The sequence below is a fragment of the Budorcas taxicolor genome, chromosome 2, assembly GCF_023091745.1.
Source record: "Budorcas taxicolor isolate Tak-1 chromosome 2, Takin1.1, whole genome shotgun sequence".
Classification (NCBI taxonomy): Eukaryota; Metazoa; Chordata; class Mammalia; order Artiodactyla; family Bovidae; genus Budorcas; species Budorcas taxicolor.
In genome coordinates, this window is record NC_068911.1 from 83,464,164 (window position 1) to 83,479,723 (window position 15,560).

At 41.8% G+C, this 15,560-nt stretch overlaps 1 protein-coding gene across 1 annotated transcript in view; it reads right to left on the reverse strand.

Annotated features, from left to right (window-relative positions):
- The window catches only part of GALNT5 (polypeptide N-acetylgalactosaminyltransferase 5), a 38,765-nt gene extending 23,762 nt beyond the window's left edge, over positions 1-15,003 (reverse strand). The window contains exon 1 of the mRNA XM_052636183.1: positions 13,556-15,003. Coding sequence (XP_052492143.1) covers positions 13,556-15,003 — 1,448 coding nt within the window. The remainder of the gene's footprint in view (positions 1-13,555) is intronic.
- Positions 15,004-15,560: the final 557 nt, after the last annotated feature.

Here is a 15,560-nt window from a genome sequence, read left to right on the forward strand (position 1 = left end):
TGTAAATACACATATACTCAAGTTATCTGTCTATCTATCAGTCATCTATCTACCCACCTATCTATCCATCCATCCATCTACAATCTATCTATTTCTTTATGTTTATCTATCATCTATCTTGGAGAAGGGCATGGCAACCCACTCCAGTATTCTTGCCTGGAGAATTCCATGGACAGAGGAGCATGGCTGGCCACTGTCCATAGGGTTGCGAAAAGTCCGACGTGACTGAAGTGACTTAGCACGCACACACCATCTATCTATCAGTCCATCTATTATATGATGATTTTCTTGTGCACTTTTGTTGGAAAGAGTTACAAATAAAGAGCATAGGAAGGATTTTTGGTTTTGTTTAGTTGCGAAGTTATTTTTGTCTTTTTGGCAAACCCATGGACTGTAGCCTGCCAGACTCCTATGTCCATGGGATTTCTCAGGCAAGAATACTGAAGTGGATAGCCATTTCCTTCTCCAGGGATCTTCTCCACTGAGGGATCAAACCTGTTGCTTCAGGCATTGGCCCAATGACAGTTGTTGCTAAGAGGCCTAACCGTGCAAGGCATGAGAACTTCCTGTGAAGACATCACCCCGTCGTGGAAAGGACACCAGCATTATAGGTGGTTAAGACACTATTTTGAAGCTCACCAACAAAATTTTTCAAATCGTCATCTAGATTCTTTACTTAATCTTTGTGTGCCTCAGTTTCCTCATCTGGAAAATGAGGTAACATGTCTTATTGAAAAGAGATTTACAGCATAGTGAGAATGCACGTAAATAAAATATCTAGCCCAGTTTCTAGGCCCAGGAATTCACCAAATGGTAGCTACTGCTTTCCTAATTAAGTTATAGACCACAAGAGAACATTCCTATTCTCTTATTTAATGTTACTTAATTAACATTAATTCACTTAATGCTACAAAGCAGTTTATGATTGCCTTCTCAACTGGCCTTTTGCCAAGTGCCAAAGGAAATATTCTTTCCCACTGCATGTGAATGTATTTATGGATATATATGATATGTATGTCTTTAAGGGGTCCTTTCTGAGACTCTTTTTGCTCCAGGGTAGCCATAGTTGAAATAATTTTGCTGGCATGGAAATGAGAACATGACTATAGTGGGAGCTGGTATTCAGGTGGGTTGTAATTGGTCTTGGGTTTTCTCCATACCCTGAAGTGCATCAAGCCTCACTACTGGCAGTCTTCCATCTCCTGCCTGGGTAACTCTTCACATGATGGTACCCAGTGGACATTCATAAAGAGTATTTGCCATTTTTCTAACTCAGATACTCTCTGTAATGCAATAATTAAATTATGATGATCATAAATAAATATTATCAGCCTTCTGCACTATTTCATTTAAACCTCAAACCAACAGCATCTCTTCTTCCCTCTTTATAGAAGAACAATTGAAATCATGGGGAGACTATGCCATGATTATACTGCTAGTCAATGGTGGAGTTGGGACTCAAGCTCTCGTCCAGTTTGGCTCCAGTAATAGCTATTCAGGAAGTCATAAGTCCACAAGAATAAAAGCAGCTGGCAGTAGATGTGGCATTTTGTGGAAGCAGACATTTCTATGAGACAACATAATGGCACTGTGCTTAGTCCACAAATAAACAATAGATGAGTAAAAACCATAGAAAAACACATTTGCATGGCACTTTACAGTTGGTATATTTTGGGGGGCTCCAAAATTACTGCAGATGGTGATTGCAGCCATGAAATTAAAAGATGCTTACTCCTTGGAAGAAAAGTTATGACCAACCTAGATAGTATATTCAAAAGCAGAGACATTATTCAACCGACTAAGGTCCGTCTAGTCAAGGCTATGGTTTTTCCTGTGGTCACGTGTGGATGTGAGAGTTGGACTGTGAAGAAGGCAAAGCACCGAAGAATTGATGCTTTTGAACTGTGGTGTTGGAGAAGACTCTTGAGAGTCCCTTGGACTGCAAGGAGATCCAACCAGTCCATTCTGAAGGAGATCAGCCCTGGGATTTCTTTGGAAGGAATGATGCTAAAGCTGAAACTCCAGGACTTTGGCCACCTCATGCGAAGAGCTGACTCATTGGAAAAGACTGTGATGCTGGGAGGGATTGGGGGCAGGAGGAGAAGGGGACAACAGAGGATGAGATGGCTGGATGGCATCACGGACTCGATGGATGTGAGTCTGAGTGAACTCCGGGAGTTGGTGATGGACAGGGAGGCCTGGCGTGCTGCGATTCATGGGGTCGCAAAGAGTCGGACACAACTGAGCGACTGAACTGAACTGAACTTACAGCTGGTAAAATACTATTATGTACATAAATTCAATCTTTTTAACAACTACTTGAAATGCATACTATTATATTGTTCTTCAAATAGAGCAGACTGAAGCTTGAAAAGTTAAACGACCTACCCAGCACCATTCATTAGAAAGGCTGTGTACGGAAATGTGAACAGATGGTTTAATCCAGATCTAGGAATCATCAGAGAAGATGAGGTAGAAACAAAAGTGGTGGAAGATTTTGAAGGTACTAGTGTAGCATGGTTAAATAGTCCACCTTAGGCTCTAGGTTGGGTAAGAGAAAGTAAAGTGAAGACGAGTTGATTAGCCTGAATGAAAGAAGAGTATAGAAAACATCAATGACCTCCTGTGACTCCCTCATCTCTAATTTTATAGTGTAAATGAATGGGAAATACTCATTTCGCACCTAAATATTCTTTACAACATTTGTCCCTGAAAAAAATAAATCAGTTCTAAAAAGGAAGGGTCAGCTGCATAAATTCTGCTTGAGCTATGTGAATCAACAAGCCTTAGTTGAAGTCCCAAAGTTGTCTTATCATTAAAATGTGGTTGACTTCAGAAACATCTAATTACAAATGAAAATACATTGGGGAGAATTAAGCAAGTAGGCTAAAGTCGATGGATCTTTTCACAGTATAATTCAGTAGAGTTTTGGTCTCTTTTAGAAGAAAGTTCTAGGAGGTAATGTGAACCACTCTGAAATTAGAAGTTGACAGAACCCTCAGAAGTTTGAGAGGTTTGGGAAAGGCAGCACTCTTCATCAAATAATCTGTCCTTCCTCACCTCTCAACCTTAGGTGATGCTTTAATTTCCCCATCAGGACTGATCATGAAGAATTTCAATAGATGAATATGTAGATTTCTATCCCAGAAGATGGCCCCTCTGCCGGTTATGAACAAGAATATATTTTAGACGCATTTGGGGAATTACATTGAGGGTGATCCTGTGGAAGATTATGTTTACAGGTCATACGGTGCCTGGAAAAGAGGGTGACATTCAAGATGTGGAAGAGGGACACAGAAGGCAATGTGGGGGGGTGGGGGGAGGTTCAAATACAAAGCATTGTAGCGTGTCTTGGTTTAGGTGGCTGAGATGGTGGGCCACTCTACGTATAAAGCTACCTGGTTTTCTGCATTACTAAACAGGTTAAACATGTTTCTGGGTGTCTAGAAAACCCAACATGCTCATGTTGTTGAAAGGCACAATGTGTCAAACTAGAAAGTCTTTTGGTCTTATTAACTCACATCATTCTTACACACTGACTGTCATCGATTTTCCACAGGTGGTGAAACTATTTAAATATTATCCTACACTGACCCAACTGAAGCAAATTTCCTTTCCTCCAATTTGCCCGTTGGAAACCTTTCTGCTATATTGGAAGGAAGAGTTGCAGCTCAGGTAAAGTGTAAGTTAATACAAGATACTTCTGAGTTTAAAATCTTTTCTGAGGTTAAGAAATCATATTTGTTTCCTATATGCCCATGCATGGCACAAGTGAGGTGTTTAGAGTCTGCAGACCTTGTGCTAGACTTACAAATTGACCCAAAGATTGCTATCGTCAATTCAAGTACTCAGAACAAATGGAGACTAATGTGGGGACTCCACTGTCCTGCCCACTGTGGACACACTACTGTGGTGAGACAGACACACCCTGAACTTGAGAAGGATGACAAGGAACTCAGGATTTAGACCTTTCTGATCCTGACTGCATGACTATAGGCAAGTCAGAACTTTTCAGAACCTCAGTTTCCTCATTTTCAGGATGAAATTACAGTGTCTTCATCACAGCCTGTCTGTGAAAATTTGATGAGACAATGGAGATAAAAATACTTTATAAAAAGAAAGTACATGGTAAAAGAAATGGTAAAATACATGGTAAAAAAGAAAAAACAAAAACAGCAAGGTCATATGATTATCCACAAAACATGCACACATTTTGACTGGGTGCACTGCCCTTTTCCCAGGCAGTCCTTTAATCCAAATCCATCTAGGACTCGTCATTTACCAAGAGACTCAGAAAGTGATGTGTTTTGCCTTCTTGCCTTGTGTGTGCCGAAGGCTCAGCCACTAAACTGCTTTGAATGTATCCTATCGAATAAAGGTTTTAAATCAGATGATTGAGAGGATGATAATATTCCCTCATGTCTATGAATTTTTCATTTTTATTCCGAAACAGTCAAAACGGACTATGTGGGTCAAGCCTCAGTGTTCACAGGTTTGAACAGAAGGTTGAGGAGAATATTCTCTCAGCTTCTATTTGCAATTCAACTACTGCCTCAGTGTGAGCGTTCTGGGGCCTTCCCTCCCCAAACTCTGGTATCTTCGGGAGGATCAGAAAGAGAATAGAGCATCTATCTGAGGAGCTCTGTCCAGAATTATATTCTTTTCTGTAAGACCTTAGAATTATTCAGGCTTCTTCTATTCTTCTCACTGATAAGGAGGTATAGTTGTTCTATAAAACTTTTACTTTCAGGTTTTGTTCTTTCAAGGGGAGACTGTGCTGTGCTTAGTCACTTAGTTGTGTCCACCTCTTTGTGACCCCATGATCTGTAGCCCACCAGCCTCCTTTGTCTATGGGTTTCTCTAAGCAAGAATACTGGAATGGTTTACCATGCCCTCTTCCAGGGGATCATCACAACCCAGGGATAGAACCCAGGTCTCCCACACTGCAGGCAGTTTCTTTACCACCTGAGCCACCAGGGAAGCCCAGCCCTGACATTTAATCAGAATCGCCTGTGATTATTAAGTGAGAAGATTTTAGTCACACTCCAAAGGCTGAATCTGTAGTCCTGAGGCAACTGTCTACCTGTCAAAACTACTGGACTCAGGCTTAGAAATAGAAGTCACCAGCCACAGCATTCTCCACTTTGACAATAGTCTATTGAGCAGGCAGCTGTCAGAGCGGGGATGGACGGGAGGGGGGAGAGCAGGAGGTGGCATGACGTAACAGAAATAGTTCTAGGTTGAGGTTAGGGCACCTTGAAGGTAGTTCTGTCTCTCCTGGAGGGTCCTAGAACCTTGGGCAAGTCACTTCCCTCCCCAGCCTTCTCTGTGGTATAAGGGGTGGGATTAGAGATCTTTTGAAAGAAGTTTTATCTAATGTTAATATTCTGTGATGCTCTATGCAATTTTAGCCTCATTCACCCATTAGCGCTTCCCTTTGGGTCAGAAGACATCTGAGAAAAGGTAAATTAAATTGTTGTTTGGGGTTTTAAGTCTTTGGGTATTTTCCCATCGGTCCTTGAAGCACTTTAACAAGGTCCTACTTGATCTGGACTCATGGTTGTTTCTATGGTCTCATTTCCACCCTCTCTGCTCTCCCCAATCTCAGGTCTGATTTCCCACAGTTTCTCAATGGATCACTGTTTTTACCCCCTCCCCTTATGTCTTTAACTCCCTTCAGTTTGCAGCTCAAACACTTGTGCCCTCTCTCAGGCCAGGCTCAGCCTTTCCCATCCTTGCCCGAGTAGTTCACTCTACTTCCGAGGAACATTTTGTTCTATTTGCCTTGAAGGCAGGATCTATGCTCACATGTGAGATGGCAGAGTAGAAAGGAGCTCAGAGGTATTTGTTCATTGCTAAGCTGTGGTTGTTGGGCAGTTTTAAATAATCATCTTTGCTTAATGCTGAATAGAAGATGATTTCCTATAAATTTTCTCCCTGACAAGATAACTGATGTGCAAAACTAATTCTCCTCAAACACTTCTGACTCTATTCCCCACCCCCTCCCAAGTATAATGAAGACAGCTGTTTTAATTTCTAAAGTCATATGATTATAGGGAAACAAAGGAGAGAGGAGCTGTATCCAATGGAAAGAGTATTAGAATTAGACAGAAAACTTTCTTTTGAACTGCAAATCTGCTATTAGGTTGCTGAAACAGCAGGTCTATCATTTATTCTTTCAGAGTCTCACTTTTCTGACTTATAAATCACATACGAAAGTATGTCTTTCATAATGTGGTTGTGAGGACTGGTTAGAATAAACACACACATATAAAACACACAAATGCACACACACACACACATACACAATCACTACATGGAACATAAATAGGCACCATTTTGGTGAGGCTTAGCAAGGGAGAGATCCCTTATTGACAGAGACCTGGACAACCTCGGGAGAGGTGGAGATAGGACGGTTGCCATGAGGGCAGAGCAGGTGTCGATGTGAGAGCCAGCCTGGGGTATAGAATTACTGCTGAGAAGACTAAGGGTTGGATCCCAAGCTTGTCATACATGAGCTGTGAGTCCCTGGGCAAGTTACCCTTCTCTGTGCTTTGTTCGCTCATCTGTATCACTTTATCAATCTGGTATGGCTGTTTTAAGGATCAGATGAGATGATGTGCATGGAAGGTGAAAAGTCCCAGCTGCCCAGGTTATGACAAGCAGTGAGCAAACAGATGTGGAATAGAATGAACTGCCCCAACCACCTCACCTACCGCCATCTGAGACCTCAGCCTCCTCCCTAAGTCTCAGCTTTTCTTAAGGTGAAGCTGGGATGGTGACAGTACCTGTCTTGAGGAATGGGTTTAAGGAACAAATGAGAAGGCAAGTAATAAAGCCCTTTATGAATACTCTGCTTCTCTCTCTATAGCTCCTTCTCACACATATCCATACACTAATGTTTTAGAAGTGGGGCCAATTTAGAATGCATTTTAGTGTAGAATAATATATATTGTTGTTTTTTTTTTTTTTAACATAGAGAAGATTCTAAAATGCTCCCTTTCTTCTGAAAGCAAACAACCAAACTAGAGATTCTAAACATTGCTATTTTCCCCCAATTTTCTGAGCCTTGACCTGAAACTGTTCTCTTTTTAGGAAACTCTGCTCTGAATGGTTCACCCAGAACAGCCCAAAAGAAAACTATTTTATGGGACAAGAGCACTCACTGCAATATCACTGTAAGAATTCGATGAATTATTTTATGATGGTTAAACTGGGCCTTAGATGAGGTCTGTACAAAGAAGTGTGCTGCTAAGTCGCTTCAGTCGTGTCCGATTCTGTGCGAACCCATAGACGGCAGCCCACCAGGCTCCCCTGTCCCTGGGATTCTCCAGGCAAGAGTGCTGGAGGGGGTTGCCATTGCCTTCTCCAATGCATAAAAGTGAAAAAAGAAAGTGAAGTCACTCAGCCGTGTCCGACTCTTAGCAACCCCATGGACCACAGCCTACCAGGCTCCTCTGTCCATGGGATTTTCCAGGCAAGAGAACTGGAGTGGGGTGCCATTGCCTTCTCCGACAAAGAAGTGTACACAGGTTCAAATTTCTACATTTACTAATTCCTTCTCCCATAAATATTTCTAGGTCTTTGGCTGTATTTAGGAGACAAAGTCATTGAGTTGCTTTACTATTTCTCAGTTTTACACTAATTAGTCATTTTTCACCTGTTTTCTTCTCTTCAAGTCAGTAGCAGAAGTATGTTTTATACCTTCTGGTCATTTCTCTCCTTATCACCCCCCTAATTGTGAGGAGAGTGTGATAACTAAAAACATCAAAAACTCTATAGTCATCTTTTGGCCACATTTAAACTTTGTTTTGTTATGGTCTATCTTGCACCTTTTAAACAAACTCTGCTGTGTATTTCCAGCTTTCAGATACAGCTTTTTAGTGAAATGGCACACTGCCCTCTAACACACGCACACACACACAAATGTGCATGAACGTGTACACACACACACAATTCAAAAGCAACATGCAGCATTGCTTTGTGTACATTTATAGAAGAAAAAGCAGGAAACAACCTATTAAAATCCATCTTCTGAGATTTTCTTCTCCCCTGCCCTTGTTTGGTTTCTTAGGGAGATCTCATAGCTTTTCCAGTCAGTTTTACATAATGTTCTCCTATCACTGAAATCACAAAAGCTATCTCATTTCACCAACGGAAATTTTAATCCAATGTAAAATTAAGGATATTGAGCTTCATTTCGCTGTTAGGTTTCTTTTTCTTCCAGCCTGATACACACATTTAGAAGCCGGAAGTGTGCAAAGCTATGTGATCGGTCTACTGTCTCTCTTCAAGCTCCTCCTCTAGTAATTCATTAGTTGTGGGTTTTGACCTCACTAGGATTGGAAGAACAGGGGGGACAAAAATTAAGGATCTAGAAAGGTTTTTCTTTTCCCTCCGTATTAGACTGGTTTGTGGCAAATGCACAGTGCTATCTTTTGCTTTTCATATGTGCCAAAAGAAAACTCTCTTTAGCTGTGTAGGAAGGAATCAAATTATTGGTTGACAGTCCCAGCTCTGGGCTAAGAGAATAGTCCCATTTTAATTGCTTTATTGAGGGGCTTGCCAGAATACTGTAGGAAAAGCAAAGAATTAAATTAAACAATCGACTAACATCATGACATCGCAGCAGCGTAGAGGAGCATGCTATAATTCTTACTGTCCTCTAAAAAACTAAATGCTGGCAGCAAACGTGTCCTTGAGTCATTTTTCTCTAAATGCAGATTCAGGAAGTGCACTCTTAAAATAGGTTCCTTTTTGGAGTTTCATCTTCCCTCTAGCTGCAGGCCACAGGACAGACCTCTTTAAGGAGAATTGGCTCGCATTTCCAGTAGGCAGGACCCTGTCTTAGTAAATCTTGTGTGGGTGTATTGATTATTGCTGGCTAAACCAAGCTTCAATACGAGTAGGAACTGCAAGGATTATCTTTTTATAAAGAAAGGGTTAAATATGGAAATGTGAAATGACTGTCAAAAAAGTATTTTATTTGAAGCACATTTTATAGGCAAAAATTCTAGGCAAAAATGAAATTGCATTTTACTGAAACGGGCAGAAAACTTTCTTATGAATGAAGCAAGGAGATTTTCATCTATTGAAAATCAAAACATTAAAATGCAAGACAAACAACAACAGAAATATGAATTAGTAAATAAACATGACAATGAATAGATCATAGTGTTAGAAGAGGACATATTTACCTTAAACAAGACACTAACATATTCTATATATCCAAAATGAAAAATTAGGAAGTTACTATTAAGTCATTATTACTAATTTGTAAAATGACTTCTCACAAACCTAATTTGAATAGATATCTATCATTCATTTTTTTAGAAATAGCATCAATTTTCAAAATTCATTGAAGAGAAACTTGTCTTTAAAACCACATTGCATAAACTTGAATCTTTTGAGTGCCCAGCCCTGTGCTCAGTTCTGTTGTTGTTTAGGCACTAAGTTGTGTCTGACTATTTTGAGAACCCGTGGATGGAGCCCTCCAGGTTCCTTCTGTCCATGGGATTTCCCAGGCAAGAATGCTGGAGTGCATTGCCATTTCCTCCTCCAGGGGCTCTTCCCAGCTTAGGGGTCAGACCCCTATCTCCTGCACTGGCAGGTGGGTTCTTCACCACTGGTGCTCTGTGCTAAGGGGATACAAAATGAAGTAAGTGACAGAGTTTCTTCCTGAAGCTTTGCATTTCACTGACAAGGTGAAACAGATTCTCAAGGCTCTGGCTACTGAAGAGCACTTAGTAAGGAGTGTTTTAGTAACAACAAGAGAATTAAGGGTCACTGAAGCACAGAGCTGCTGCTGTTGCTGCTAAGTCGCTTCAGTTGTGTCCATCTGTGTGTGACCCCATAGACAGCAGCCCACCAGGCTCCCTCGTCCCTGAAGCACAGAGTTTACAGTCAAATCACGGTACAGGTGGAGATGAGATACAGTTAGATGTTAAGCAATGTCAGGATAAGATGTTCGGGGAGAAATGGTGAAGACTGCAAGGTGAGGACAGTAGGAAGCTGTGGAAGGGACCAGTTAAGAAAAACATCAGTGGGTAGTAATGACTTGATGTGTAGGAAAAGATCATGAGATTAAGTATCCTTATGCTGAAGGCCCACATTGGAGAGATTGGCACACACCATAAGTGATAGCCACAGGGCAAGGGGTAGAAATCTGGGTGGCACTAAAAAGGACAGTAAACTAATGCTGATGACAGAAAGGGGTTTGTGCTTTTGAAAAAGGCCATTACTGCGTCTCAACACCTTAGAATGGTTCTTTGGGACTCAGGAGAAAAGGAGGGAAGAGCAGGTTTTAAAAAGAGTCTGATTTTAGAACAAGAGCAGAAGTTGTCCTAGAAAGCCTGCTTCTCTCTTCTCTATGTTACTCTCATCCTAGCATATCAGTTAAATCATCATTCTTAAGAACTAGTAACTACTTATTATCCTTACCAGGGGGCAACTAAATCAAACATACTAGCAAACCTATGGTTCTTAATCCTTGTTTTGATTCAATGTATATTCAATAGCCAGTTATGATACAAATTTGGGGGAAATGAGAGAAGCAGTAAAGGAGATAGTCCCCAGATCTCTTAAACTTTAAAGGTTTCAGTGGATTGTTACTGCAACTAATTTTAAGCCCAGTTCTTCTGCATTCTTATATATTTCTTTCTTTTTCTTTCTTTTCTCTTCTCCCCCTCTTCTCTTTCACACACACATACATATATTCTTACTATATTCTATAGCAATTTCCCCCAAGCAGACTTTTAAAAATTATTATCTCAAAAAATCTTGTAAGTATGTACTTACAAGCATCTCATATACCTTTTGAGCAAAGCTGGAAAAAAAACAAAATCAAAATAAGAAAACTTTAAATCATGCCAACCAGAAGAATCAAATGTTTTTCGCTTATATTTTCTTCCAACCTTTATCCATTTGAATACATAATTTGCACATAGTTGTAGTCAGTGTTTGGATAAAAGAAAAGAAAAAGAATCTATTCTATTTCCTGAAAGAATGGCACAAAAGGGACTCTGTACATAGGATCCCTGTTGGTTAAACTGTCACCTCCATCCTGTTGGAAAAGTAGAGCATCAGATAGGCAGCTTGCTAGGGGCACCTATATTTAGCCAAGGTAGGTTGTGTGATAAGAGGGAGGGGCCCTGGCCACACGCTGTCTGACTCATGCTCTCAAGCACACGTGTCACTTTCTCCTACAGTTGGGACAGCCTCCTTCAGAAAAGAGAGCCTGCCTGTGACTTTCCTGGGCAGCAACCCTTAGCTTCCAGAGATCAAATTTTAGAAAATAACAAGCACTGGAAGCCATTGAGCCTCCAATAAATCACATGCACGATAACATCATTATTGCTTGCTTTGGCTCTCATATAATTGCCCTTTCTCCGGTTTGGAACTGAAGCCTGGACTTCTGTGCAGTGTCTGATTTTTTTCCCCAAGCTCCAGAGCAGTCTGCCAGACCACAGAAGGGATATTAAAATAAAGCTACTTTACTACTTCATTCCCTGGCATTTTGTATTGAAAGTTGCCATGGATAGTATATGGCCATATAGTATATGCTACATAGGGTATGTATAGTAATATGCCATTCATAGTGGCATATATAGTATATGCTGTATACTGGCATATGTGAATTTGCCATATGTAGTGAATATACGTAGTTATTTAGTGATATGTGTGTGTGTTCAGTTGCTCAGCTGTGTCCGACTCTTTGGGGCCCCATGGACTCTTCTGTCCATGTCCATGTCCACCAGGCTCTTCTGTCCATGAGATTTCCCAGGCAGGAATCCTGGAGTGGGTAGCCATTTCCTACTCCAGGGAACTTCCTGACCTAGGGATCAAACCTGCCTTTTCTGTCTCCTGCGTTGGCAGGCAGATTCTTTATCACTGTGCCACATGCAAAGCCCCAATATAGTGATATAGTATATCATAAATATATGTGATATATTTGACATGTGATATACAGGATTTCAGATCAGAGCTGGTCCAACATAATTTGGGGGATTTTTTGTAGTAGTAATTAGCAAAAGATGGGCAATCAGTAGCACAACATAATTTTGAGCATGTATTTTAATCATTTCTCTACAATTACTAGCTCTATGAACACAGACAATACAGCCTCAGTTGTATTGGGCCTCAGTTTCTTCATTTTTATTTTGGGATGTTAGGTATATTTGAGTTCTCCTCAAGGTTGTGAGTTTCACCAGGGAGAGGAACATGAATGGCAGAGTGCTTGTTCTAAACAGGTGATTAATGCATGGCCGATAGACATCTGTCAGTGATTTAAGAGCTGAAAATGATTAACATCACAACAACGAGGCCCTTCTTAGCAGTATGAATGCAGGCACATCTCTGTCTGCCTTCTTCCTTGTAACACTGATATCCAGATCACAAAGAAGAGTTGTTTACTTTTACAGAGGCCAAACAAGGGCATTATTTACATACTACATATTGTAAGTCTGAATCTTAACACTCCCTAATTTCAACTTCTTGGCAAACATTGTTTGGCTCAGGAATCGAATATCAAGGCATGTATGGAGCTGTATTAACAATTAATGGGAATTAAACATGTGGCTATAACATATGGCTCATACCTTCACTTATGAGTGAGCTGAAAAGAGCCAGGAACCAACTATGTTTTAATCAGATCAGGTTCTGTGATCTACCTTTTTGTTACAGGAATTTAATTCTTTAAAACCTGGTTCATGAAGACTCATTGGGCAGCAGTAGAGCTCGATTACTTTGGGAAAGCGACTTAGTCTCTGAGTATTCTCATTTGAACCCATAATATGTGCCACCTCCTTTGTAGGGCTCTTATGAAGTCCATGTGATTTGTATGCAGTTGCTTCATAAATAGCGAAACTCTAGAAATATAAAATATATTCTTGTGTGTCTTGCAGGTGTTTGCTACTTATTAGCTGATGGACTTTTTCCGACATTATTATTCCTGCATCACCGAGCTCCTGAGCTATCTACCATCCTCATCTCTAAAGGCTATTAAATTCTAGGGAGTAGAGTCACTTCTTTACTTGCTATTATGATAATCATTACTCACAATTAGGCAGAATTCTGCTGCTTAAAATATGATTCCAGAGAGGCCTAGAAGGCTCCTTTTCCACGCCCCTTTTCCAAATAGACTCCTGACAAACGTGCTAGTAATAAAAAGTTCCAAAATTGAGAATTCACTTCATTGTCACTGTTTTAATGAAATTACATTTTAAGCTCTACCATTCATACACACCTTATTAGGAATTGAGCTCCTCTCATCATTTTAGTAGGTTTTCAATACAGAAAAGGGAACAGAACCATGAGCTAACAGGGATGAGGGCCAAAGTCTCAGAGAAGTAAAGGAATAAAGAGAGTTCATTGGGTCTGCTGATGGCAGAACTTTTCTCTGGGAGGATGGGAGACTATCTGAACTCTGCCTAGTGATTACTATTTCTCTAACTCTCTAGGCAACCAAAAATCACACAGAGTTATCTAAAAATAAATCTTTTCTGTATAAGACCCAAAATACCTGGGGCTGAGGAAAGAGAAGAGAAATGGATCTTACCCAGCAGGTCTCGTGTCTTCAATGGCTCTGTCCACTGGGATCAAATCACTGAGGTAGACATTGAAGTTTCCTTCTTTCCATCTTCTTTCCACCTCCTTCTCTTTTCCGTGGGGAACAACGACTGGACGTCCAAACTGACCTGGAGCTTTGGGGTCCCTTGGAGAAAGCGTCACATCAATTCTTAACACACGGTGCATTCCGTCATCTTCAGGTGAAAGGGCTTTTGTCTGACTTTGGTTGAGTCGTGCAGGCCGGGTCTTGGCAGTTAAGTTGGTCCTTCCTAGCTCCTGTCCCCGAGTTAAGGCTTGACTGGTTTGAGATACTGCTGCTCTCTGTAGAGCAAGTGAAGAGAAAGATGCCTCATTGCTCTTCATGCCAATGTGTTTCTCTTGGCTTTTGCCCGATACTATAGTAGATGTAGTTGTGGTGTTGGAATTGGGGACGTCTTTGGTGTCTGTCTTTAGCTCCTCCTCCTTGGTTATAATTACAACATGGCTTTCGGACAAACTGAGTTTCTTCCCATCAGCCACCTTGCCTCCGTCATCCTTCAGCAAGCCTCCCCACTGTATCTTATTAATAGATGGCTTCTTTAAGCGATCTGCATTGGCAATGAACTTGGAAAAGGTAAGGTTCTTATTGGCTTTGTGTTTATTTGCATTCAGTTCTTTGCTCTGAGTCTCAGTTTTATTTAAGGCTATGGCTTCCCTGGGTCTTGGCACTGGTGGGCTGGCAGAGTAGGTCCTTTTATTTACCCCTGCCTGGTACTGCTGCTTTGATCTACTAAGACTGGTGGTCACATCCGGGTACCTCTCAGCTGCTTGCTTTGATGTGTCACTGTTGAGACCATGGCTCTTCGGGCCCTGCTTGTTCATACTGACAGGTCCTGTGTGCACAGATATTTTGGCCAGTGGAGTTCCCCTTGCTGCGATGAGTGGAGTTTTCTCAAGCCCCTGAGCTGTCGTTTGCTCTGGTGTCATGGGGTGAGAGGAAACTGCAGGTCGGATGTCTCGCCCCTCTGTCTCCCACTTGGTAAAAGTCACTGGGTGAGTCTGCCTATATGCAGGATGCCACAAAGGTGCAACCTTGCCTCTTCCCGGGGCGTTCTGTACTTTTCTTTCCTTCTGGGTTTGGTCCAAATCATCCTCGACCTTGAGCTTACTCTCCTCAGTCTTCCTAAAATTCTCTTTGCCCCACATGCCCTTCCCGTGTCCCTTTGGTGGGGGCTTCATCTCTGTCCTGCTGCTGTCAAGGCTCTTTACCTGGTCTGACTGAACTCTGAACCCTACCCGCTCCCTCCGAACAATGTCTTCCTTCAGGATCTGAGTGTTGATCTCGCTGAATGAGAGGCGGAGAGCTGCCATGTCAAAGAGCAGCCAGATGACAGAAGCTGCAAATATAAATGCCAGGACTCTCCCACTTCCTCGGAAAAACTTTCGGATCTTGTTCATGGTACAAAGGCTTCCCTTGCAGCCTGCCCTCCCTCTGAGCCTGCTTACCTTGAGTGGAGAGGGAGCTGAAGTAGTAGCAGTAGCAGTAGCTGCAGCAGCCAAGTTGCCAGAAAGCGCCCCCCTCCTGTGAACACAGCAGGAAGCAGCCGTCCAAGGGGAGAGCTCAGCTCCTACTGCTTGTCAGTCTCTGCCTGCGTGGCATTTCACAGCAGAGCATCCGTGCCTGCTCAGCTGGCCCCTGGAGAAGCCCTGCTCGATACTGCCCTTTGGTCACTCTGGGAGCAGTCGATTCCAGCCACCAGACAGTTCAACAGATCACTCATCTCATCTCCACGAGCACACGTCCACCTCCCTACAAGCCCCAGGAAAGGTGGGGGCCCGGATGGGGCTGCGGCTTCTCTCCTCCCAGTTCTTGGTCTGCACACTGTAACTCAACACCACTTCTCATAAGGAAAACATTTCAAGCCATTACCCAGAAAACTTCATTCAGCTCTCACCTTCCGTGTTATGTGAGAGTGTGTTTGTTTTCAGAGCAATTAAAGAAAGCTATCTAACTT